This window comes from Scatophagus argus, chromosome 21 (assembly GCF_020382885.2).
Source record: "Scatophagus argus isolate fScaArg1 chromosome 21, fScaArg1.pri, whole genome shotgun sequence".
Lineage (NCBI taxonomy): Eukaryota > Metazoa > Chordata > Actinopteri > Scatophagidae > Scatophagus > Scatophagus argus.
Window position 1 is genome coordinate 17,340,926 of NC_058513.1, and position 23,312 is coordinate 17,364,237.

A 23,312-nucleotide genomic window follows, 5' to 3' on the forward strand; every position below is an offset into this window, starting at 1 on the left:
GAGGACACAAAAAGTCTGTTTTTCAAGCAAGCAAGGATTTTGTCATGGAGAAATGCATTTATTCACTCTTTGGCAGAGAGTTGACACCACACTTAAAAATCAGCCTTTAACATCAAATTCGGTTCCTGCAAACTACAGTAAATGAAAACTGGCGCTGAAACCAGACACGCTCTCAGGGTCACTCAGGCACATCCATCGTGCAAAGTAAGTTAACTTTATTAGGAGTGTGAAGAAGAAAAGCTGTGCTTCCATAACACAGCCCTCGGCTCTCCTTTATGACAAACTACACATCAGCTTTTATTAACACGTTTATCAGGTACTGAATGCGGTAAATATTATGACAGAGAGCTCACGGCTTCCCATCTGTCCAAGGGTTCAAATCTGACAGAAGGCAAATGAAGAGTTTATAGCACCTTCACTTTATCGATGTATTGTGATAGAAAAGATGTGCGTCAAAGAAAACATCCATTTTCTCTTTTTTGTGTCAATGCTGCAGCATTCAAAGATAGTTCAGACAACCGTGAACTTTGTGCCAACAGTTTGTGTTCATCCCTTTGCTGTGACAACATGACAATGTCCAGCGTGCACAAAGCCAAGACAATAAAGGAAACGTGTGGGAGACTGAGACTGACCTCATCGCCATCCAGCACTGTTGGGATGAATTTGAACGCTAATGCTGATCATCCAACATCAGCGTTGGACCTCACTGAGGCTCTTGTGGCTGAGCAGGACCAAGTCCCTGCAGCCAGACTCTAATATCAGGTGCTAACACCCAAACACGTTACGCGTCAAATTGTTACGAAACACGTCTGTTTTCTGCTTTCCTTGTTTTGTCTTTTTTTCCCACTTTGTCTTCGTAAAGCACTCGGTCATCTCTGGCTCTGATAAGTGTTATGTTCTGGTGTGCCCTCACTGTTGGAGATGTACTGCAGCTCGCCGGGTCTCGCCCTCACTTTCTGTGCCCGTCTCTCCTCTCTCTCCACCCCGGGCCGCCTGCCTGACTTCCTTCCTCTCCAAAGAGGACTAGGATCCCAGTTTCTCTCAGCAGAAGAATGGTCTCTTTCTTCACAGCTGCCAAACCTCTGCCGCTGCCTTGCAAACAAGGCCAACAGCATATTTCTCCAAAACAGGCCCAGCATGCCTTCGTAGTGTTTGTGATTGTGGTTTTGATGTAATTGCCAGATAAATACAATCAAGCTTGTGTTTGTTTAAAGTATCGCCAAATACTGAGAAGTCATTTTTTTAAATGAAATCCTGACCCCTGGAAGAGCTGCAAATCAAGCACTGAAGAGTCACGCCTTCATGTTGCTGCAATGAGCAATGCCTGCGAACTCGCAGGGCCGCGAGGCTGCTGACAGACGTCTGCGACTCTCCCGGTTTGTCAGAGTCTCCTAAAGCTCGACTTTTTAAGTGAACATGGGCCGCGGCCTTTTAATCCATTCTTATCTTTTCTAAGCTGGTAAAAGTACCAACACAAACAGTAAATGATGATAAAGTAATTTGGATGTTGACTGAGGGTAATAAAAATTAAATACTGATGGTCATTTTTCCCACACCCACAAACACAACATGAGGGAACAGCAGAGTGAGGTGACGTAAAAGGGCTTTCATACTGTCATAAACTGACCAGGATTAAAGTGAAATATAAGTTAACTCACACGCGTGACAGTGAGTAAAAACGCAACACAACGCTATGCTGCAGGATTATGTGCACTTCAGTATACTAATGCAGTAGCTACCAACAACACGGCTTCACCATAAGGCTGTAGGAAAGTATTGGCATGTCATGAAAATCAGCCGATAAAGGCCTTAAAATGAAGCACCGGTCCGAAATGAACATTTCTGATGATACTGTAACGCATTCCTGCTCACAGCACACGTTTGGATTAGCTCATCCCTGTGTGTTCACATTTGTGTGTCAGTATTCACGCTGTATGTCACAAACTGGCACCAGCTGACAATGACATGGGACGCTCATGTGTCCAGGACAGTGTGGGACAACCAGAGCACCAGAGGCTTCGGTGTAAAATAAAGGATTAGATGACGATGGAAATGAAACCTTTCCGACTGAATTCAAACAGGAAACGATGAACAGAGGACTTAATTTAATTCAGGCTGCCACTGATTTCCATGTATTTCTGAAAGTCACGCAGCAGACTCAGCTTTCAGCTCTGCAATAACCACGTGACACGATGTGGACTCAAGACTTTTCAAATCAGTCTTTCAGTCATTCAGTCATCAGTCATAAGGATCAAATGGAGCTGCTGATGGGACAGAAACAGATTTGGAGATGACACAAAGACTGGTTTAACTCCAGTGACACCCAAAACATACCTGTGAATAACAAAGGGACTAAATACACTCCCTTTGTGCCCTGCACTTTACTTCACAGCCAGATTATGTGCTGTTTCAAAGGGAAGTTGGACACGCCTTAAATGCACCTGTGAACTTTAGACCATGCGTTTCAGATTGTTTAAATAAGGTCCGTCTGCAGCATTCATTCAAAAATAGTCAGCAGAAATGTGAGCTTGTTTGTGGGTCTAAACATGGCACAACAATGGACTTAAAATGTGTGTGAACCATATTTTCAATTAGGCAAACCTGACATGATGTAACGCAGCAGAAAATCATCCACAGGCCTACGTCACTGCACCGAGCAAGAAGTTGGCTTTAACTTCTCTCAGCGGCTAAGCTAACATGCTAACTTCCTCCCTCGGTGCTACAGAAAAAGACCCATTGTGCCCTGCCCTCCCCTCGGTCAGGAGGCTGCTGTGTGCCCGCTCCATTGTTCAGATGTCAATCAGAGGCCTTTGTGTGAGACAGGCCCTCCCCCTCCACGGGCCGACGCCGCGAGCTGCCCACCTCACGCACATGTACAATAGCCTCTGGGGGATCGTCAACAACGGTTTACACGCTGGGACGAGTGTGTTTGTGTGTGTGGGTGTGTGCAGTCCCAGCTGGGGATGCAAAGAAAGAAGGTGACAGAGATGTCTAACATACTTTCCATATGGGACACTGAGCTCGTTCCAAAGAGGGTGAACGAATGTGCTTACCAACCAGAACACAAAGATTCAACATTCTGTAAGCTGAACACAACTAAATCTGTGGAGCAACTGTGCTGCTGCACACAGCATAAAATGCAAAACACAACACAAACATGAAATTGATCCAATTGATATACAACAAGTTAACCATAAATCAATGAAAACTGTGTTATAAAAAGTCATAAATGTTCAGTGCAAACGTTGCATAGCTGCACAAAATGGCAGAATATATGGAATATTTTCTATTATTCAGTGTGCTGACGGCTCGGGGGATAAAAACCGTGGTTTGTGATATCACTGCCCAGTAACAGGAAGAAGAAGTAGGCAACAGTTCAAAGATGTGGAGGCCGCGATGGGTGGAGTCGTTAATGATGTTGGTTGTTCTGCTGAGGTCATGGTGTAATACTGTTCAAATACAATATATTAAAATATTCCACTTCTATTGAGTGACATGAGGACATTTTGGGAGGGAGCTACACACACAGCATTTTTGTATCAGTGTGGAAAAGAGGTTCTCGATCTTCTTAATCAAATCTCCAGAAAATGTACATTACAGCACAAAGACAAGTGACAAACTGCAGGAAAAACACGAACAAGTGAGTGCAGACACCTTCTGCAGGGACGCATTAGACCCGGTCAGCACGGCCGCCAAAGCAACAGATGAAGGAATGTTTCCATCACATCGTTACTGATGAGTAATGAATGATAATGATCATTATCCCCCTCCCTCTTAACTAGAACCAGTCTGTAGAGCTCATGGTTTCCCTAAAACATGACTAAAATAAATACAATCAAAACACAAAAAAGGGCGCAAACTGTTTTGATAACTGATGAATCAATTGTCTTTTGCTTCTGGACTGTTGGTTGGACAAAAGAAGCAATTGGAACAATGAAAACAATCATCAGCTGCAGCTCTGTCACAGTTTGTGGTTTCCCAGCTGTACCACAAAAACATCAGTTACTGTCAGATGAGCAAAACCGTGAGATTACATCATTCAGGTGTACGTCACAGAGATGTTTCTGTAAATATTATTACAGGGAGTGTCTGTGTGGCTTTGTGGTTTTCATCTTCCCACACATTCACAACACATGACACACTGGAAAAACAAACCGCAATCAACACACAACATCATCGCGATGGCGCTACATCTTAAAAAGAGAAGAAGAATCAATCAGTCGGCGGCTGTCAGCTGAGACGCAGGGCTGGCTGATCCATCTGTTCCACTCTCATTTAGGAGGATTTAAATGGACACACAGGACGGAGATTAGAGAACCTCATGGGTCATAACGGTCTCCTATTTATAGGTGCGCAGAGACAGAAGCAGATTTATAACCGCCAACGCCGTCATCTGTCCGCTTGCTTTTTCATTTTCACACTGAACTGGGCAGAAACCACAGGTCAGATAAACACTGAGGCTCTGCGTTTTATTTCTGAAGGGTCTTGAGACAGGAAGGGAGGGCTGACGGTCCATAAATCCTCACAGTAACAGCACAAAGCCTCGCTACATCATCCTCCATTCCCTCTTTTCTGTCAGTCCAGCTGTGAAGGGAAGTGAGTCGTAACTGATCCGACCGTGTGATCTCGTTCCAAAAGGACCCCTCACCTGAGCCGCCAGGAAACGACAGACAGACAGACAGGCAGACAGACAGACAGGCAGGCAGGCAGACAGACAGACAGACAGACAGACAGGCAGGCAGAGGAGGTAAAACAGGCGTGAAGAGAGAGGGAGGTGGAAAGAAGCAGCAGTCGCACCTCTGACTACTCCTGCAGACTATGGTGTCTAATTTGGGCCAAAAACAATCAATAAAATTCCCTGAAATTCGTATCGATTCACATCACGATCCCCTGGGATTGAATCGGACCTCAGCTGACCAGTGGGACAGGAGAATCATGTCTTGGTTCTTTCACAGTTCATGATCCGACCCGCCTGTATGTGAGACTTTGTGAAGTGTTTGTGGTACGAAACGTTACAACTTAACCGCGATGGGTTGGAGAACGGTTCTACTGGCTTCTCAGATGCCACTAGCTCCACCCGCCGCTCTGCATCCACCTCCACAGCACCAGCATGAGTCTGCGGCCCCGCCGTGTTAACTCACACTAAATCAGATGCAGACGGCAGCGCAAAGACGTTGGAGACGTGACATCAAAGATTCGTCTTCCACAGAAACAAAGTCGGAAATGTTCACTCTGCCCATCAACACACACACACTGATGCACCAAACCCTACAGCATGTATACACACACTCCCGTCAGATGTGAATTACAGAGCAAAGCTGAGCACAACCACTGTCTCCAATCTTGTTTGGGTGGGTCTTTTGTATGGTTAACTTAAGGAGGAGCGCCAGCGATTTATGACATTTTCTCACCGACGTTGCCGCCCCTCTTCCCCACACAAAAAAAGTTCCAGGGAAAAGTTAGGAGGTAAATGCAACTAAAATAATGGTGAGAACGCCACCCTCGACATCTCTGCCCCGAGGCCGCACACACTGGTGTAATTATGACATTTTATGTGACCGCCTGCCTCTGCTTAGCGCCGAGATTTGTCGGGAAATCACAATCTTTCAGCGGGATCCAACACGAGCCTCTGCTTGAACAAATCCTAAGCCCATCCATCCATCCAGGGCCTTCATCAGAGCGTCTGCAGCACACAGGATCGATTAGGTCACACAGAGGTCAGACACAGCTGGGAGTTGGAGTCAGCGCTTCTCTCATAAACCGTATTTAAACCCCTGGATGTCGTAAAAACTTTATCAGCTTGTTAGCTGATTGTCCTAAAAAGCAGAATTTCAAGGAAAGTTGATCCAGACAACAAAAACACGTCTGACTTTGTAAAAGGAGAGTGTGTCCTACATGGGGACTACGGTGCAGCCCGTGGCCTGCACTGGTGCGAACCGCACCGGCACGGGTCGGCATGGTTATGTTTAAACTTCAAGGTTGTTCTGGGAATTATGAAGGGAGATAATCTGTGTCTGTTCCACTTTTATCTCTGAGTTCATTACCATCACGTCCTTGTTTAGACTAATAGCAGTATGCTTTGGGGCTTATCCCACGCCTGCTGGGTGAGGGACATCTTGTCTTTCAAAAACTGGTTTTCTTGCAGAGCAGCAGACGCTGCTTTGTTCATCTCATCTGCGTGGCAGGAGTCCACGCTTCTTTTTTAAAATGTTGTAAAAGCAAAGCTGAGGAGAGCTTCGAACAACATTTCAGAGCTGCAGCTGATTTAGTCAGTCAGTAGATAATTAAATTACTGTTTCAATCATTTTTCAAGCAAAAGTCTGGTGGCTCCTGATATTAAACTCTGGGGTTACTCTGGGGTTTTGTCATGATTTTCTGATATTTCATAGGGGAAACAATTAGTTATATAGGAAGAGGAGGCTCAGCGAGGAGGGATCATGAAAACTGCTCTGTCGCTCATTGTGAACGGGTCATCAAACACCTCAGAATGAAGTCAGGTGATGAACTGAACAGATCCCAGCCGGTAACAGCTTAACAACAAGTTAATTATCCCGTGTTGATTAAATATGGCAACTTGCTACAACTACTCTAACATATACAGCCAAAAGTATATGAACATAATGTTACAGCCATGTGTTACTGCTGAACATCTCTTTCAACAACCGTGAGCATTAATCTGCAGCTCAAACAGCCTCCGCGCCTCTGCTGTCAGGGTTTTCCACCAGACTTTGGAACCTGGCTGCAGCCACAAGGCGTTCCAGTTCATCTCAAACGGGGTTGAGGTCTGGGCACAGCGCAGGCCAGCCACATTCTCGCACACCAAACGAGGAAGACCGTGTCCCTATGAACGACACTCTGAGCGAAGACAGTCGGCTGTGACAGACAGCTCATACAGAGTAAAGATGAAGTGTAACTCTTGCTGCTTAAAGGGTAAAGTAGGCCTGTCACTGTGTATTATGTGGTGTCTGGTCGTCCATTTATCATCTCACTGTGACAGCTATCGGTCCGTGGTGGCTAATAAAGTTCTACTCTGCTGTACGACAAAGTTGAGTTTGAACATCACACGAGGCTTTTGTCTCAGAAATGCTGGAGTTTTCATCTTGGGGACCCAGCAGAAGTGAGTCGAGTGTTGCTCTGCTCCACCTTCCTGCATGACAGAAGCCTCCTTCACAGCTTGCAGCCATCAGACATCTGGGCTCTGCATTAGGGGATTTTCCGCTGCTTTGCAAAGCCTGCTTAGTGCTAAACAGCAGCTCCCAGACTGTCAGTAGGAGACGCAGCACGTCAACACATAACACATCCACCCAACATCAATCTCCTCCCAAAGTCAGAAGCGGGAGCTTCCCTGCTACCGACACAGCTGGCCTGTGCCGAGGCTGGAGCACGGAGACAGATTATGTAAAACTTCTTTTTCAGTTCGAACCCCAAATCATGTGTTTTAAGAGTTTCACTATACAAAGATGTTTTGAAATCTAAAAAAAAACAGATGCAACATGACAGATGATTACATCTGATGACACAGACTTGACTTCTTCTATCTCATAACTAAAGGCCGCGTCCCACTTTCCTGCCCTGTAATGATGCCGTGTCTGTCTGAGAGTAAATGGTTTAATGTTGGTGAATTAGAGACGCACACACACACACAGAGGAAGACATCCCATCTGTCAGTACAATAAAAAGCCCAAACACGAGGATGAGCAGGATGCGGTACAAACACACTCTCACGGCTCCCTCCATTACTGCAACCAGCCAAACAAGCAACTTTATCTCAGGATACCTTGAAGCTGACCGGGCTGAAAACGTTACAGCACAGTAAGAACAAATAAGCCACCGGGTGACATACGAAATCTTAAGGAGTTTTTATCAGATGGAATACAGGCAACAATATGATCACTGATTTTTCACACATATCGATACTGAATGATGAATGTGACATTTTTGTTGTGCATGTTACAAGCAGCTTACAGCAGCATGTCTGCATCCATCTCACCAGCTCTCCTGTCCACAGCAACACCTCTGTGATGCCGAGATATCATCTTCATCAGCCCAGTTTAGCTCAAGCGAACGCAGATTTTTCACTAACGGCGACAGAAAATGATTAATTGTTCTATCGTGTAAGCGCTCTGCAGGAGAACAACAATCATTGTCAAGTTGTAGCCACAGCAGAACGAGTACTCTCAAAAACAAAGCCATAAAAGCATGCGTTAACAGTAAGGAGGAGCGTGTGTTGCATCCACGCTACAGCGTGTTCCCGTGACGCTGGCGGGTCGGGATACTCAGGGGAAATGGGAGCCATGTGTAAACAGGCTGGCAGCAGATCAGGTGGCTGACCCTCCTTTCTTTGCTGACTGGGAGAGCAGCCACCATCCACCAAACCCCCTTTACACACACACACACACACACACACACACACACACACACACCACCACCACCAAGATGTTACTGTAACACAGAATTCAATAAAAAGGGCTTTCTGGGGAAATGAAGGGAGGCCTTGTGGTTGGCTTTTCAGTCCTGGCTGTCTGCCTGATGCAGAACCTGTTTATGCTTTCACACACTGGCCAGCGGCAACTGATGCTAAAAATCACAGCGGGCTCGGCTATGAAAAGGGATGACCGGGTGGATTTGGAGAGAAAGAGAGTGAGAGGAGAAGAAGAGGAGAAACGAACCTTTCCAAGAGAACCAGACATTACTCAACATGCTATTTCAGGAAGGCCCTATGATTTCTATCGGGGCTAAAAGAAGGGCAGGGAAGAGCACAAAAACAGACAGATGGACAAAGTGTAACAGCATGAGAACAGACAGAGGAAGGGGAGAATGAGTGGGATTATTAACTATACAGAGTAAAGACAAAAGATGGAAGAAACAGTCAAAACCTCCAACAAGTTCGAGTCCTGCAGTCTAAAGTAACAGTTTGTCCCCTGTGACAGATGAATTATCATATATTACTTTATTAAAGTGTTAATATTAATGCACAAGCAGAATTTGATTGTTAAATTACAGTTAGGTAGTCTAGTTCAGTTCAGTGGTTCTCAAAGTAGGGCTCAGGGCCCCATCAGAGGATCATGAGGGAAATCTGACAAGCCGTGAGAAGATTAATGGAAACACTATTGTATTTTTATATGGACACCGTTGGAATGACACTTAAATAAACTTGAACTTGAAAGGAGGAATTAAAGGGAAAAAATCTGACACACACACACATTTATTTTTATCTTTTGAATTTTTCTTAAAGGCGAATCAGCCTTTAGTGGAACTGCTACCTGAAAGCTGTGAGCTGTGGGCCCAAGTAGACGCTGCTTTAGTTTAAGGGGTTTTGTACTCTAATTAACAAACTTATCATGAGTTTTTAAATTTAAAATCTCAAAACAGTTTCTACTGAAATGTAGCTACACAACATTAAATGGAAATACTAAAGTACCCCAAAATTAACAAAATACTTTGCATCACTTTCTACAGGCTGCTAAAGCACAACAAATGAGCACTGAAAAGTAGCCGTAAATAATCCAGTATGTGTGTGTGAGTGTGTTTGTGTGTGTGCATGTGTGTGTGTCACTGATAAGTGACGTGAGCTGCTGGCTGTGAAAGTGAGTAAGCTGTTCCACCCCCACCGCGGCTCGAGGCACAGCTCCAACAGGTGGACGGGAGAACAATACATCACCAGGGGAAGCAGAGGATGACATCATATCCACCTCGGACACACAAAGGAAACCACCTGAGTGTGTGTGCAACATCAGCCTTCTGAGTCACACGCATTGCTGGTTACCCTCAACACAACACCATGCAAGATGATTGCTGACGACCTTAAACGCTCATCACTTCAGCGAAATGAGCTCAGATAGGAGATAAGCGTGTCTCCTGTGTCTGTGTGTGTGTGTGTGTGTGTGTGTGTGTGTGTGTGTGTGTGTGTGTGTGTGTGTGGGCTGGACTGGCTGGGGAACGAGGCTTCTGGGAAGTTGTGTCTGGGGTTAATGTTGCAGACAGAGGATGCGGTTGGTTGTTAAATCATGAGCCAGACAGCACTGACACCTAACAACATCACATCGTCCGGTCACACTGAGCCAACGACGAGGCTGAAAATGATTCAAATTCACGGACATTAATGTATCAGAGACTGAAACCTTAAATTTCCTCTCAGATGACCGGGTTCCACTTCATCCACACTGTCACACTGGTTGGTGTACTTTCCTCAAACTTAACCTTAACAAAGTATGCCAAACATACAACAATTCACAAAGTTGTCTTAACAGCTAATAAATGGACCCTGTGGTGGGGAGGTCTCCCCAACTGCTGTTTCCAGGGTCGGGATGAAGTCTGAACCCCAGCAAAGCAAAGTTTAATTTCAGATCAGAAAATATCCTCTCAGACAACCACCTGACCAAGCAATCAATGCCAGTTTTCAATACTTTAAGACACTCGCCGCTACAGACACATTTAGGTCAGAACTCAAGAAATAATTAGGTTTGATTTCCAGTCTTAGTAAACCCCACATCTCATTCTGGCAGCGGCGAAACAAGCTACTAAAAACAGAATAAAAACCGGTGAAGGCTTGTGCTAAACGGCCTCCTCCCGACCCCGCCTGCCAACTCAGGCAGTCCACAAATGAGACGTCTCTGGGAGCTGGCGAACCTATTTTAGAGGGAATAAAGCTACACAAGCACAGCCCCTGTTTATGTAAGGATGGTAATGTGTTTCAGATTACAGACGGTTGTATGGAAATACTTGTGGCGAGACTGGACTTTTCACTGGTGGATTGCAGGGGAGCAGGCCCACAAGGCATGTCTCAAAGCGCCTTCCATGAATCCGTCAGTTCGGGGGGGGGGGTTCAGTTTCTTCATGACTTGCAGGAAATCTCCTGGGAATGTCAGTGTGAGGTACTGAAGCAGTACTTGAGGAGCATTGAGGAGTTTTTATGAAGTTTTGACTACCAAGACATAAAAGAAGTATATTTTACAGGCACAACTGACCTACCATCTGCCTCAGATCCTGTACATCTAAGCCTAAGGCTGTGACTGACACTGCGCACCCTCGCTGCTGGTCTGGGAAGGCCAAGATCTACAGGGCAAACGAGCAGGAAGCTAACAGGGGAACACAATCTTAGGATTCATCTATAAATATTTCTCTTCCAGTCGCTGACCACCGCTAAGAGGAAAAAACTTTAATAAGCGGGTTGGGATTAAATATTTTTGGTGCACGGTATCACCCATTTTCATCTTTGTGGCATGGTATGAACACGTCAGCCAGAACTGCGTCCTCAGCTCGTGGACTTTGGTTTTATTACAGAGGAATGAACAAAGGCATAAAAAAGCAACTATGTAAAGGTCAAAAAGTGCAAAAAGAAAGACCGGCTTATTTACTCAACCATAACTCACAGGAGGTGCACAAAGGCCGAGCCTTGACTGTAGTTTGTCCTCCTCTAACCCAGCGACTTTGATCCCTGTGATTATTGTGCAGGAGAAGGACAGAAGAAGCAGGGTTGTCCCCCTCTGCACCACACCTCTTCTACCTGCAGCTCGAGCGGTTAAAACAGGAGAACCATTGTTCCTTAAACAGCAGACGAAAACAATTTGCCAAGTAATTTCACGGTTAAATCCAGGAAACACCGCGAATGCACGGACAACTTCAACTTCAAAGGTGTTGCCTTGTGAGTTACATAAGAGGTAGGAGCTTGTGTCAGTGCAACAGAGAATAAATTCCCCATCATTCTGAACCTCACCATGCTGCCCATGTGCCTGTCTGCACACAGGATTCAGCAACTGGTCTGGGAGGAGAAGCTGCAGGAAACAATGAAATGTGAGGAGCAAAGGCAAGCGGAAATGCCAGCCTTCCTGCCTTGTTGGCCTGCTCCATATTATTGGAGACTTCCATTTCAAAGTCCTCTTTAACTCCCCATAGATGGGTTCAAAGGTCAAACCACTCACAGAGTCAAACAAACAGGAGCTTTCAGAATTTCAGCACAATATTTTTGACTTGTTCAGACGTGATATTCTATAGATAAAAACAAAGGACGGTGCAGTCCTGAACAAAGATTTGTTTGTCTGGCTGTTTGCAGCAGATAGCTGCACATACCACCTGCACATCTGGGCAGCTCAGACCTTCAGAACGTGCACCTTTGGACTGGGTTTGTTACAGGATATAATCTCCTCTCGGAGTGTAACACCCGGTCCTGTGAAGCTCAGACCCTGTCAGGTTCCTCTTGACCAGTTTTCATTCATCTAAACAAAAGCAGATTAAAAGTAAGCTTTCACTGTGCAGAATGTGTGTCTTTTAAACTGGAATATCAGACACCCATTAGGAAGAAGAATTTAAAAAATCCTTCCATAATTACTTGGAAAACACAGAGCAGGAATGTTTTTTCCTGGATTCCAATGGGCCGACAAAACAACGCTGCCTTATAAAGACATTGAGCTGCAGTAAAACTGTGCTGGCTGCTGGGATGTACACACACACACACACACATATGAGCTTACAACACCAGAAGACATACAACATGTGAGTCGGAAACAACTTCCAGCCCTGTAGTCATTACTCTGTATTTCAGCTTTCTTTCGACAGATTTAGGCTGAAACAGCAGATCATGTCAAAGCTCTCCTGAAATCAATCATGCTGAGGAGCTTTTGAGCCACACACCCAATCATCACCCACCATCTGCATGCCTGATTAGTGGCATCACTGTGGACAATAATTAAATATCATGTATTTTGATACTATAATTCCCATTGGCCTGTAACTCACAGTATTACCCATCGTGAGTCATTTTAATTGCACATCAGTTGGTTCTCCTACACAAACACACGTCGCTTTGGACGGGCCGCGTTTTAGTCCGACGAGTTTTATCTGCTGACTGGTCAATTCAGGCAAAATTCCCAAGACCCTCCAGGAATTTGGCTTGAACTTTTATCCTGCCAGACATCTCTACAAAGAGGCTTGGCATCTGCTGGGCTCTATTTAGAGACTGGGAGGCTCTCCGGAACAGGTCACACAGTTCAACCTCAAGTCAAACAAAGTAAATGTCAACTTGAACAACCGTGTTCCACCACACCGAGGGGAAACAAGCAATCTTTTCCAAATCAGAGCTCACATGCAGCCGCCGAGGGACTCGATTACCGACTCAACAAGGCAAGGGCTTAATGACACAAGTAGAAATCCCCGTGCACAGCAGTGTGATTCAGCTGCTTTCTACTCCAAGTCGCTAAATGAAAAGGTGGCTGCACACCAAAGAGCAACTTTTGATCCACTTCAAATAAAGATATTTGGGGATTTTCACAAGTCCTGGAAGAGCAAACAATGTGTGCTTCTCAATGAGCGATCCTGGTGATGCGCACGCACACACACACACACACACACACACACACACGCACACACACACACACACACACACACACAACACTCTTCCACTCCTCGTAAAAATTTTCAAATAAATTCATTTTGTTAAGTGGGTCTGGAGCTGAGTTTGGTGTGCAGCCCGCCTTTCCTCATTACGCCAGGCCTTTCACTACGAGGCTCAGTTCCCCCATGCAGCGTAAAATGCAGCCGGGAGAGACGTGCAGACCAGCTTCACCAGCTCCAGCCCCCCCCGCCACCTCTGGATCCCCCCGCCGAGTGGCCCACTCAGTCTACGGGAAAACGAGCAAAAAGGAAGCACTCCTGGCTGGTCACACCCTCGACAAATAACAATCTGCACACGCCATCTCCGGAGCGAGCTGTCTCGCTGGAGGGAAAACAAACAGACTGAAAATGGGAGAGAGTTGGGAAAATGAGGCCTGGTGCAGGCTGGCCGCTCTCAGGTCTTCTCGTCTGGCTGCCAGAGCTACTGTACACACCACCGCAGCTTATTTCATTTAAGAGCCATGGCTACAAAAACACTGCGAAGCAGAAGTCTGGTAGGAAACACGCACGCTTTTACAGCTGACACTCTGTCCTCCCCAGCTTCGTGTTCATACACTTAATCAGGCGAGCACATTCAAGCTCAGGGCTGCAATGATGATTCTCTTCATTACCATCTAACGTCATCGACAGTTTCAAAAAGATTTCCGGCCTCACTGGCCTTGACCAGTCATACACATTAGAACCTGCTTTGCTCGACTCTCATTTGCTGCTGCTTGTTTTAACACCTTATGTTTGGGTTGTTTTGTGGAATAAACCAGGAGGCTTCAGGCATCTGAGCCAAAAAGCTGGGTATTGTATTAACATACGTGCTGGAACGTTTTAAGCAAATATTTACCTTCTGCTGATGACCACTTTGGTCAAGAGTGACTCACCCGTTAGCAACAGCAACATGCAAACCTGCTCATTACCCTGCTATGAAAAGACACCTGGAGGGAAACCTGTTTACAGGTGCCATAAAACCAGATCACCACGTGGGCTGCCACCGACGGTTACTTTCAGTATCGGTTCATCTGCAGATTATTTTAATGATCAAATCGATCAATCATTTAGCCAACCAACAGTCCAAAACCCAATAACTCCTCATTTACTGTCTTAAAGAAAAGAAAGAAAATATCCTGACATTTGAGAAGCTGGAACCAACAAAGGGTTGATATTTTTCACTTAAAAATGATGATTAATAAATCATCAAAGTATCTGGCAGCTAATTTTCTTTCGATCAGCGAACAAACAAACTGACTGATCCTGGCAGCTGATCTTCGCTGTTATCATCATCAGTTCTCCACCGTCAGCGATCTTCATGATTAAAACATATTTGCAGGGACAATAAAGAACTTCAGCTGCCGATTTTCCTCCTTTGTGTTGTGACATGTTCTGATCTATGAAATGACCTCAGTGTTTCTGAGCATGAATTAAGCACGCAGACTGTGAGGAAAAATGCTTGAAACTGAATCGAGTATGAGAAGTTTGGAGCCAGAAGGGAGACGGTGGACGAGACTTTTCAGGTGCCAACAGGACCAAACATCCTGTTTAACCACCTGGACGGCAGAAAAGAAACGAGCAGCACGTTGGTGTGCAGGACGTCACTTCCCGTCAGCTCGGCAGCTCACTGCACTTGGCCGTAGAAGGGAAACCATGCAGCCAAGGAGCAAACTGCATCCTGACAAATCCTCCAAATATTTATCCTACCGCTCGTTACTGGCAGCATGTTGACTACTTCACTGGGACTGGCTGGAAAATACAGTTTACCAACCACTAGTGCGTGAGGCACAGAGAAATCCTGACAAGTGAGGTGATGAGGAGGAGGAGGAGGGTCTGCCAACTTCATCACCCAAACCAGTTCTACAAGGATCCCCTGGGTCTGCATTAAGTTTGCTTAAATATCTTCAGGTTTTTTAAACGGTATTAATATGACACCCTAAATCAGTTTTAAGCTCACTCTGACCACAGATTTCTCTTTTTGCCATCAAGTCTCCACTGCAGAATCTTCTGACGTCTCCTGCACCACGACTCTCCACCACCACCGAGTCCCGCTGAGCAGCTCCGGGATCAGTTTGCACTTCCATTACAGACGGCAGAGGTGAGGAGAGCAGACGGGGAAACTGATTCCAAGCCACAGCCCCTCTGGAAGGCAAACCCACACAGTCCTCTTCATTCACAAAGCTTGCCTGACATCATGCTTGACTCCGAGCCACAGACAACACAGCTGATAGAAACCGGTCTGCGCGGCTGCAGTCAGAAACGGGACGGCAGTCGCTTGGGTGGAGTCTCGTGCAGCATTTTTCAAAGGGTTTCATCGAAAGAAGGCATCAGATGAATGCAGCAGCGCACGGAGTCTCCATAACAGTTTCAGCACGAACGACTTGCTATGGCTGCGTTCACGAGCTGCTCAGACACGCGAGACTTCACGTATCTAACACAGGTGCAACATTTATACAACTTAAGCCCACACGTTGGGCCACTTTTGGTCGTTTCATATGTTTTAAGTGGCCAGACAATTCCAGAGAAAACGAGAGTGTGAAAGAGCAACAGGAAGCACCTGTCGAGAGGATGAAGGTGAAAACACGTTTCCGGGTAAAATGAGGGCAGAAAGATAATTTGTCCTCACACCTGTTGATAAACGTTTGCCTCTATTCTCCTCAGCACGGGTGTGGTGGATCTCCTACAGGTGAGCGAGCGGTCGCTGCAGGGCCGACTTACCTGAGCTTAAGGTTAGCCATGAATTCTTCCATAGACACGTTGTCCAAAAGCACAAAATCTGCTTTTCCAAACTCCAGGCTCTCGTGCTCTGCCATGATGCGACCCTTTCTTCCTCTTCCTCAGAGCTCGTGGGGGAAAAAAAATCAAAATAAAATATTTTAACAACTGGCTTTGAAGTGGCCACAGAGGGCGGACATTGGCGGGCGTCTCCGGGCTGCTCTCCTCAGTGGGCAGCCGTGCGGTCGGTGCGCGCTGCCGCTCGTCAAGCTGCAACTTCACTCATGTTGAAATAAGGTCGAAAACTGTTCAGTAATGTCCCGCAGGTACAACTACGTGTTTTGTTTGCCTTATAAGTCCGTCTTCTCTGTTAGGAATGGAAAATGAACCCAAAATATCCTCATGTCCACAAAGTTTCCTCTTCACGCCAAAAAGTCCCCCTCGTCCCGTTACACCGTCAGCTCCGTCCGTTTTCCTGGAGTTTCTCTCCTGTCGTCCACACCGACCATCCGCCAATGGGATACAAACCGTGTCTCCCAAGCCCCGCCCACCCCTCCCCTCCCGGCCTGCGGAGAGGTGTGGGTCAGCCTGGCCCCGTGCGCGTGTGCGTGCGTGCGTGTGTGTGTGTGTGTGTGTGTGAGAGAGAGAGAGAGAGAGAGCTGCAAAGCAAATACTTGCGGAGACCACAGCTCCACTGTTTTCTGATACATATTTGAGCGATGACGGGGCCACCTCTAAGTTGTAAAACACATCATGTCTGACTTTTATGATGCCCTCCGTTACCATAAATGGGCAAAACGGGCCCTCATCAGGATTTTCTCAATGGGACGTGGAGGAATAAATGTGGACAAAAATCTACAGCAACAATCTCAGATGAACTGACTGACTTTGAAGACACGTAAACTGAGCCATCAGGTCCGCATCCTGAGCTTTGATCCGGCAGCGTGTGAACCTGAACGAGGCCTCCTGTTTGAAAGCTCCGACACAGGAAACTGGTGTCAGTGCGCCACCTTGTGTAAAACCGAGGCAGCTACCACCTCCACAGCGATGGAAAAATCAGATGTGAGAATTCAAGACCACATATTCTGACAAAATCTCGTACAACTACTTTGTTCAGAATTACATTTTTTGGGCTAACATGCAACTCAGATTCAGAGTGTTGGGTTTAATACTTTTTCCAGCAAAGAAGAAAATATTAATATTTCATATTTTGGTGGACCTGAGAGGAATAACCTGTTATCACAGCCACATTAGATTCTGATCAACAACACACCTTTTATTGACTTATTCGTTAAATTATTTTAATCTCTGCGTGTAAGCAGTAAATCAGGTGTTTGTGCATCACTTCAGGCATTTAGCTGACACCCCAAAGCGGTTTACACTTACAAAACTCCAATTTCACTCAAAAGAAAGTAATGGCAAAGAGAAAACACGTTACAGAAATCAGCTCCCATTTGACTGAAGAGGACGGACATACAGACACAGACTTTACAAAATGTTATGTGTTGTCAAAAAAAAAGCACATATTTTATCTCATCTGTACAAGCAGTGAGCCCCCAAACGTGATGGTGGAGGACGCAGCGTTGGCCCAGGACCTCCCACAGTTGTGGGTGACATAAACCACAGAACCTCTGCGGAGGAAGGTCATGTACGTGGACAAGCTGCCGACCGTGGAGGGACGGGAGACGTGTGTGTGAGACACGGTTACCCAGTAGTTGTTGACCACGAGCCACAGATCAGTCTTAAGACCCGCGTTGGCTGTCTGAGTGGAGAAGAAGAACTGGTAGACTCCATTAACCGGAGCCCTGAACGCTCCGGTTCTCCGGTCGAAGGCTCGGCCCACGTTCACCAGCACATTGCTGTACTTGATTCTGTTCACTTTTCCTTTGAGCTGGCCAGGATAAGAAGCGAAGAAGTGGATCTTTATGGACGCCACTGCAAGAAGGGGAGACTATAATTATTTTGAATACAACCTGAGGAGGTGAAATGTGAAAGCTTTTATGGACACAGACAGGAAACAGAAATGTTTTTATGAAGGATCCAGTGACCTCGGGGTTCAAAGCCTCAGCTTCTGCTGCACCGGTTTTGGACCATCCTTTGAATCATCTGGCTGGCAATATGCCTTTAATCATCACACTTGTCATTTTTTGCACTTGTTCGAGAAGATTTCCCCAAAATAAATTTTAAAATTAACTTTTGACTCCCTTTATGTTTCTTAAAGCGACCACAAATGTTTAAACAACGAAGCGAGGTGAAGATCTGTGAAGTTTGCATTCATATCTCACGTCCAAGCCAACGATAGTCCAGAATCAGAGAAGTGAGTTGGTACGTTTACAAAGACAACAACTTACTTTTGTTTCTCTTACACCTCCAGTTGATCCTGTCTCGGCTCACACAGGACTGCGACCTGGTGCACCGTCCGCAGACCAGTGTGTTGATATCTGAGAAAAGACACACAGCATCAACCAGACCTCATCCCTGAACCAATGACGTCACCCCGTGGCTTCACGAGCCGGTCACTGTTTGTTTAACTTAACTATTATTTTAATCTTTCACAGCGTCTTCAGTAAAACATGGACCCGTTTGGAACCAAAATGTGTATAAAGTAAAGATCATATGTAGGATTTAATGCACAATTCTGGAATTCGTGACCGAACTACCTCGTGTCTGCACTGTCAGCATAATTTCACTGAAAAAAAAAACTTTTCCAAAGCTTTTCCAAAGGAACGACGCGGTCCCCGTTCAGTACCTGCACAGTACGCCAGGTAACAGGCTGACGGCTGGGTGAACTCGTAGACGTAGTAGTTTCCGAGGCACTTCTTGACCCTGATGGGCGTGGACCTGAAAGCGCAGCACTTCTTCTTCCAGTGGCCACAGACCTTGCGGGTCACGATGCCATCCCTCCTCTTCGGATGAGGCCCCGCCAGCCACAGCGGGGCGTGCGTGCCGCACTTGTTGGAGGGGACGCACCTCTCGGGCATCTGAATGCTCTCACCTTTGTAGAAGAGGCGGTACCAGCCTAACAAGAGGACGCAGAAATAATCAGAACCGTCACCATCACCACAGCAGGGACATTCCCGCAGGAAGTCAAAGCACCTATCCACTTGACGTGGCGGTCACACTTCTTGTTCTTGGTGGTCGTGTTGGTGGCTCGCCAGGCCTGGTCCAGGACCGTGTAGTGGAAGCAGGGGTCACGTCGTCTCCCCGAGTCTTTCCCCGGGAAATGCAGCACGTCTTCCTCGTCATCACTTGGACCATAAGTGAGGACGTTTGTTCCTGCTTGACAAGAGACATTTTCATTGGAAACACGGAGTCTGCGGAGTGCGAGTGAGCGGGGCAGATCATCGTGTTTGTCCACAGCGTGTTGCCTTCCTGACTCACCGACTTCCCTCCGAGCTGCTGTCTGATGGCCTCTTACGTGCACCTGTGAATGAAGGCGAAAATGACGCGTTCACGTGCTGATGTTACATGTTGGAGACACCTTGTGAGGAGGCCTCACCTGAGTCAGAGCCTCTCGTGCTGTTTGTTGACTGCGCAGACTCGCCGTCTCCTGCAACACAGAAACCTCATTCAGCAAGCCGGGAAACACTTTGGGGAGGTTTAATGGCGTAAGGAAGGGTCTAAATGTTTTCAAATACTGAGGGAAGAACAGATTTAATGAAATTAAAATAAAAAAGTAAGGAAATTTAAGGAACGCTTTAAAAGAACATTGATAACATAATGCAGGGAGACGAAATACAATCACTATAAAGGTCAAAGGAATAAACAAAATTGATTTTTTGTTTTATTTTTTGTGGCTGGTCAGTCGTTTCATTGGTGGATTGAGTTGGCCGGGGTGGGGGTTTCAGTGGGGGGAGTTTTTACTCCAGTGGTCACCTGGACTGAAATATTTCCAAAATTTTGGCTAAAAGAAAACAGAAAAACATCTGCCATTAATTTCGCATGTAATACTACATGTAATACTAAAATATTACAGTTACTTTTACTATTGATCAATTGGACAATTATTTTCCCAATTAATCTGTTTATACTCATCTTTGTCTAGAGATCGGAAAACATAATTAACAAAATCACAGTTTCCTGAAGTCTTCAGATCTTTTCTTTTGTTCGACCAACACGACAAAACTCTAAGAAGTTCAGTTTCCAGCCATGTAAGACCTACGAACCAGAGAGGTTTGGCCCCTAAAACAAAGACCTGACACAGTCAAATGATATCAGAATCAAATGAGTGAGCTAATCAGACAAAAAGTCCGGTATGTCCCAACACCTTGAACGCAGCAGCCAGTCGCTCAGCCACTTGGTGTTCCGCGCTCCAACGCTGCAGCTCAGTCTGGAACAAAACGAAATGACAGAAGCTGAGTTTGTGACACGACTCAGTGAGTAATTTGGTTTTGATCTGATGTTCTGTTCTCCTTCTAAGCGCAGTGTGACAGTGAAAAGTTCTGTCTGCGCCAAACAACATCTGGGGAAAAGCCCAAAACTTTTGTTGCATAATGTATGAATATCGTGTTCCATCTGCCTTCCAGCCTGGAAAAACATCCGCGAACAAAAGTCAGACTCACAGAATTTGTGCTCCTCGAGCAGCCAAGTGCACACGATGACAGTGTTACAAAGACGGCCACAGCTAAGACAACCATCTGGGGACAACAACAACAACAACAACAACAACGGTTGCACAATAGTTATGTAAAAAGATGACAGTTACATTGTTTACCACTGACTCACCGTGCAATAATCACATGGAATTACTGTATTAATAGCTGCATGAACATACAGTTCATGCACAGATGATTTTCTTTTTCTGTATCAGATAGAATTTGTGGGCCTTTGAATTATTTTGCTGTTACTGTGGAGCATTCAACAACATCACATGAGATAGTGCTGCTAAAAATATGACAGGAACAAATTTAACTGAATTGACATGTATTTTGTATTTTATATTTTTATATATCTTTTTCTTAAGTGTGCAGTTTTAATTTTCTGCTGACTATAAGTGTGCTTTTAAGCTGAGAATCTGCACAAAATTTCGTTATGCTTGCATAATGACAATAAAGACTCTTGAATCTTGAATCTTGAATGAGTAGTCATTATGTTTGCTGCTGCTTGGATTGTATGAAGCAATAGATCAGACTGGATGGAGTAACTGAACTCTGGAGGGTTAATGATTTACAACCCAGATGCAGTTTAGAAACAAACTGAGCGTGCTCATTTAAAACATACAGTGCAAAACGTTATTGTAAAGACAGAATCAGCTCAGTCTAACTTTATTCAGGCGTTGTTTTATGGCTGGTTTGTGGTCTTTTTCGGCAGCTGTGACGTGTTTTCAGTGGTTTGATTCAGTCTTCAGGCTCTCGAGTCGCTTTGCACACACGGACAACAACATGAGCTGAATTTAACACACAGTGGGAAGCAGAAAACAGCAGAAGTGTCCATGGCGCAGTATATGACAGTGTGTAGTAAATGGAGATGTACCTTGATGGCTCCAACAGCTCACGGGATGGAGGCCATGTAAGTGCTGAAAGAAAAATAAACTGTTAACATTAAAAAGATTTAAAATACATTTTTACGCATTTTTTTAATGTCACTTCCATGTAAAAATCCAAGCACATATTTACTCTTAAGTTAAGTTACTCTTACCTCTTTATATCAGCATGAAGAGAAACTCAACAGCCGTCTGAAAACGTGAATCCGTTTTTATACTCATCAGCAGGCGCCACAGCGAAGCACCAGCAAAGGGGAAATCACTCTAACAGCATCATAGGTGTTACTTTTCACAGAATAGTTTGCAAATGTAGACATGAAATTAGGACGTCGTTGGCAGTTTTTCAGTGTGTGTGGTCAGCAGTGAGTGGTAAAACTGTTACAGTTGGTCTTTTGCCTGCACGGTTACCTCACACTGTCCACAGACGGATGGAAGTGTGAAAACGGTCAAACCGGCACTCGTGTGAGGGCTGCACCATTCATTATCAAAATTACACTTAAACACGTAAACAAGTTGGACTCTGACTCTGTGGTGCAGCACACACTCTGCCTTTAAAAGAATTCAAACTGGGGGAAACAGTTTGACTCATTCACCCAAGAGGCGGATGTTCCCGCCAAACGGACCATTAGAAGGTTCCAGCAGCAGCAGCCTGCTTTGAGCACCTTTACCCCTTTATTATGATGACCCACTCGCTTCGGTGTGCATCTCACACCAACAACAACACGCTTCAGCTCAGTTCAGCCCGTTGACAGAGCAGCCAGAGCGCTTTGTGAAACAGGAAGCCCCTCAGCACACGTGATGCTCCATGTCAGTAACAGGGGCACCAGGCCGTAGGTCCCCGAGGGATTTGACTGAGCAGAGCCAGCTTGTCCTCACACTTCACTCTGTTGTGTTTCGGTGGTCTGTCCCCACAACCCCCTGCAGGTGAATTTCAACCATTTAGCCATTTTGCTTGGTATTTCTAAGGCTCCTTTATGACTTTTAACCATACTGATATTTTTTATTCACGTCATAATTTGTATTTTTCATTAGCCGAGTTACTCGACAGTCTTTGCACACGCTCTGCAGGAGTTTCCCCCTGGGTAAGATTCCCTGAAGATAATCCCTCCTTGTATGATGTTGCATAAATCTGAATGATTTCACTGCAGGTTTTCCTCTTCTATTTGCACACACTACACACTTCATGTATGTGGAACTGGAGAACTGGAGCACATGCACATATGAGACATGTCCCTGTTGCCATGGAGAGTTTACCAGCCTTTGGTTTGGATGAGATAAGGAGAAGGGTGCTGTTAGAATCCTTCCACTCGTCGATGTAGCTCTGGCGGCCTGTGGGGTACACCCACCCTCGTTCAATGGCTGTATTTAGATCAGCTGCTGTTGGCTTGTTGGCCCATGTAAACATGAGACTGACCGTAAAATGAGCTTCGCTTGACATCTGCCACCCGCAGGATCCGAAACAGATGGGCATCCCCGGAAAAAGAAATGTGTCAGATTAAACATAGCATCTACAGGCTGTGTCAACGACATTAAATTAATAATACATATGATATACTTGTCAAATTTAAAGGGTTTAAGAAGTAAATTCAGATTTTTTTTTATCTCTTTATCATTTCGTAGTGATAGTGATCGCTCAGAGGTGGAAGACATAACCTGTAAAAATACATTCAAAACTTCACTTAAAATATGCGTGTTTTAACAGGAGAAGGTACTGAAGTATACGGAAAGGAACTAATTATGCAAAATT

At 45.4% G+C, this 23,312-nt stretch overlaps 2 protein-coding genes across 2 annotated transcripts in view; both read right to left on the reverse strand.

Annotated features, from left to right (window-relative positions):
* Positions 1-16,599, reverse strand: part of myo1d (myosin 1D) — an 83,333-nt gene extending 66,734 nt beyond the window's left edge. The window contains exon 1 of the mRNA XM_046376529.1: positions 16,087-16,599. Within this exon, the coding sequence (XP_046232485.1) occupies positions 16,087-16,181 (95 nt within the window). The 5' untranslated portion in view covers positions 16,182-16,599. The remainder of the gene's footprint in view (positions 1-16,086) is intronic.
* A 739-nt stretch (positions 16,600-17,338) lies between these two features.
* On the reverse strand, positions 17,339-21,570 carry LOC124053061. The gene is made up of 9 exons (XM_046378022.1): positions 21,556-21,570; positions 20,646-20,720; positions 20,351-20,413; positions 19,583-19,633; positions 19,465-19,507; positions 19,180-19,362; positions 18,833-19,102; positions 18,435-18,524; positions 17,339-18,018 (listed from the first exon to the last, which is right to left on the reverse strand). Exons 2-9 carry the CDS (start codon positions 20,718-20,720, stop codon positions 17,612-17,614), a joined length of 1,182 nt encoding a protein of 393 aa, XP_046233978.1. The 5' UTR covers positions 21,556-21,570; the 3' UTR covers positions 17,339-17,611.
* Positions 21,571-23,312: the final 1,742 nt, after the last annotated feature.

Coding starts and splice junctions, on each gene's coding strand:
- LOC124053061 (XM_046378022.1), bottom strand. CDS start 20,720: ATGGTTGTCTTAGCTGTGGCCGTCTTTGTAACACTGTCATCGTGTGCA. Junction 19,634..20,350: donor GACTGGCTGCTGCGTTCAAG/GTGTTGGGACAT, acceptor TCTGTGTTGCAG/GAGACGGCGAGTCTGCGCAG. Junction 18,525..18,832: donor TTACCTGGCGTACTGTGCAG/GTACTGAACGGG, acceptor GTCTTTTCTCAG/ATATCAACACACTGGTCTGC.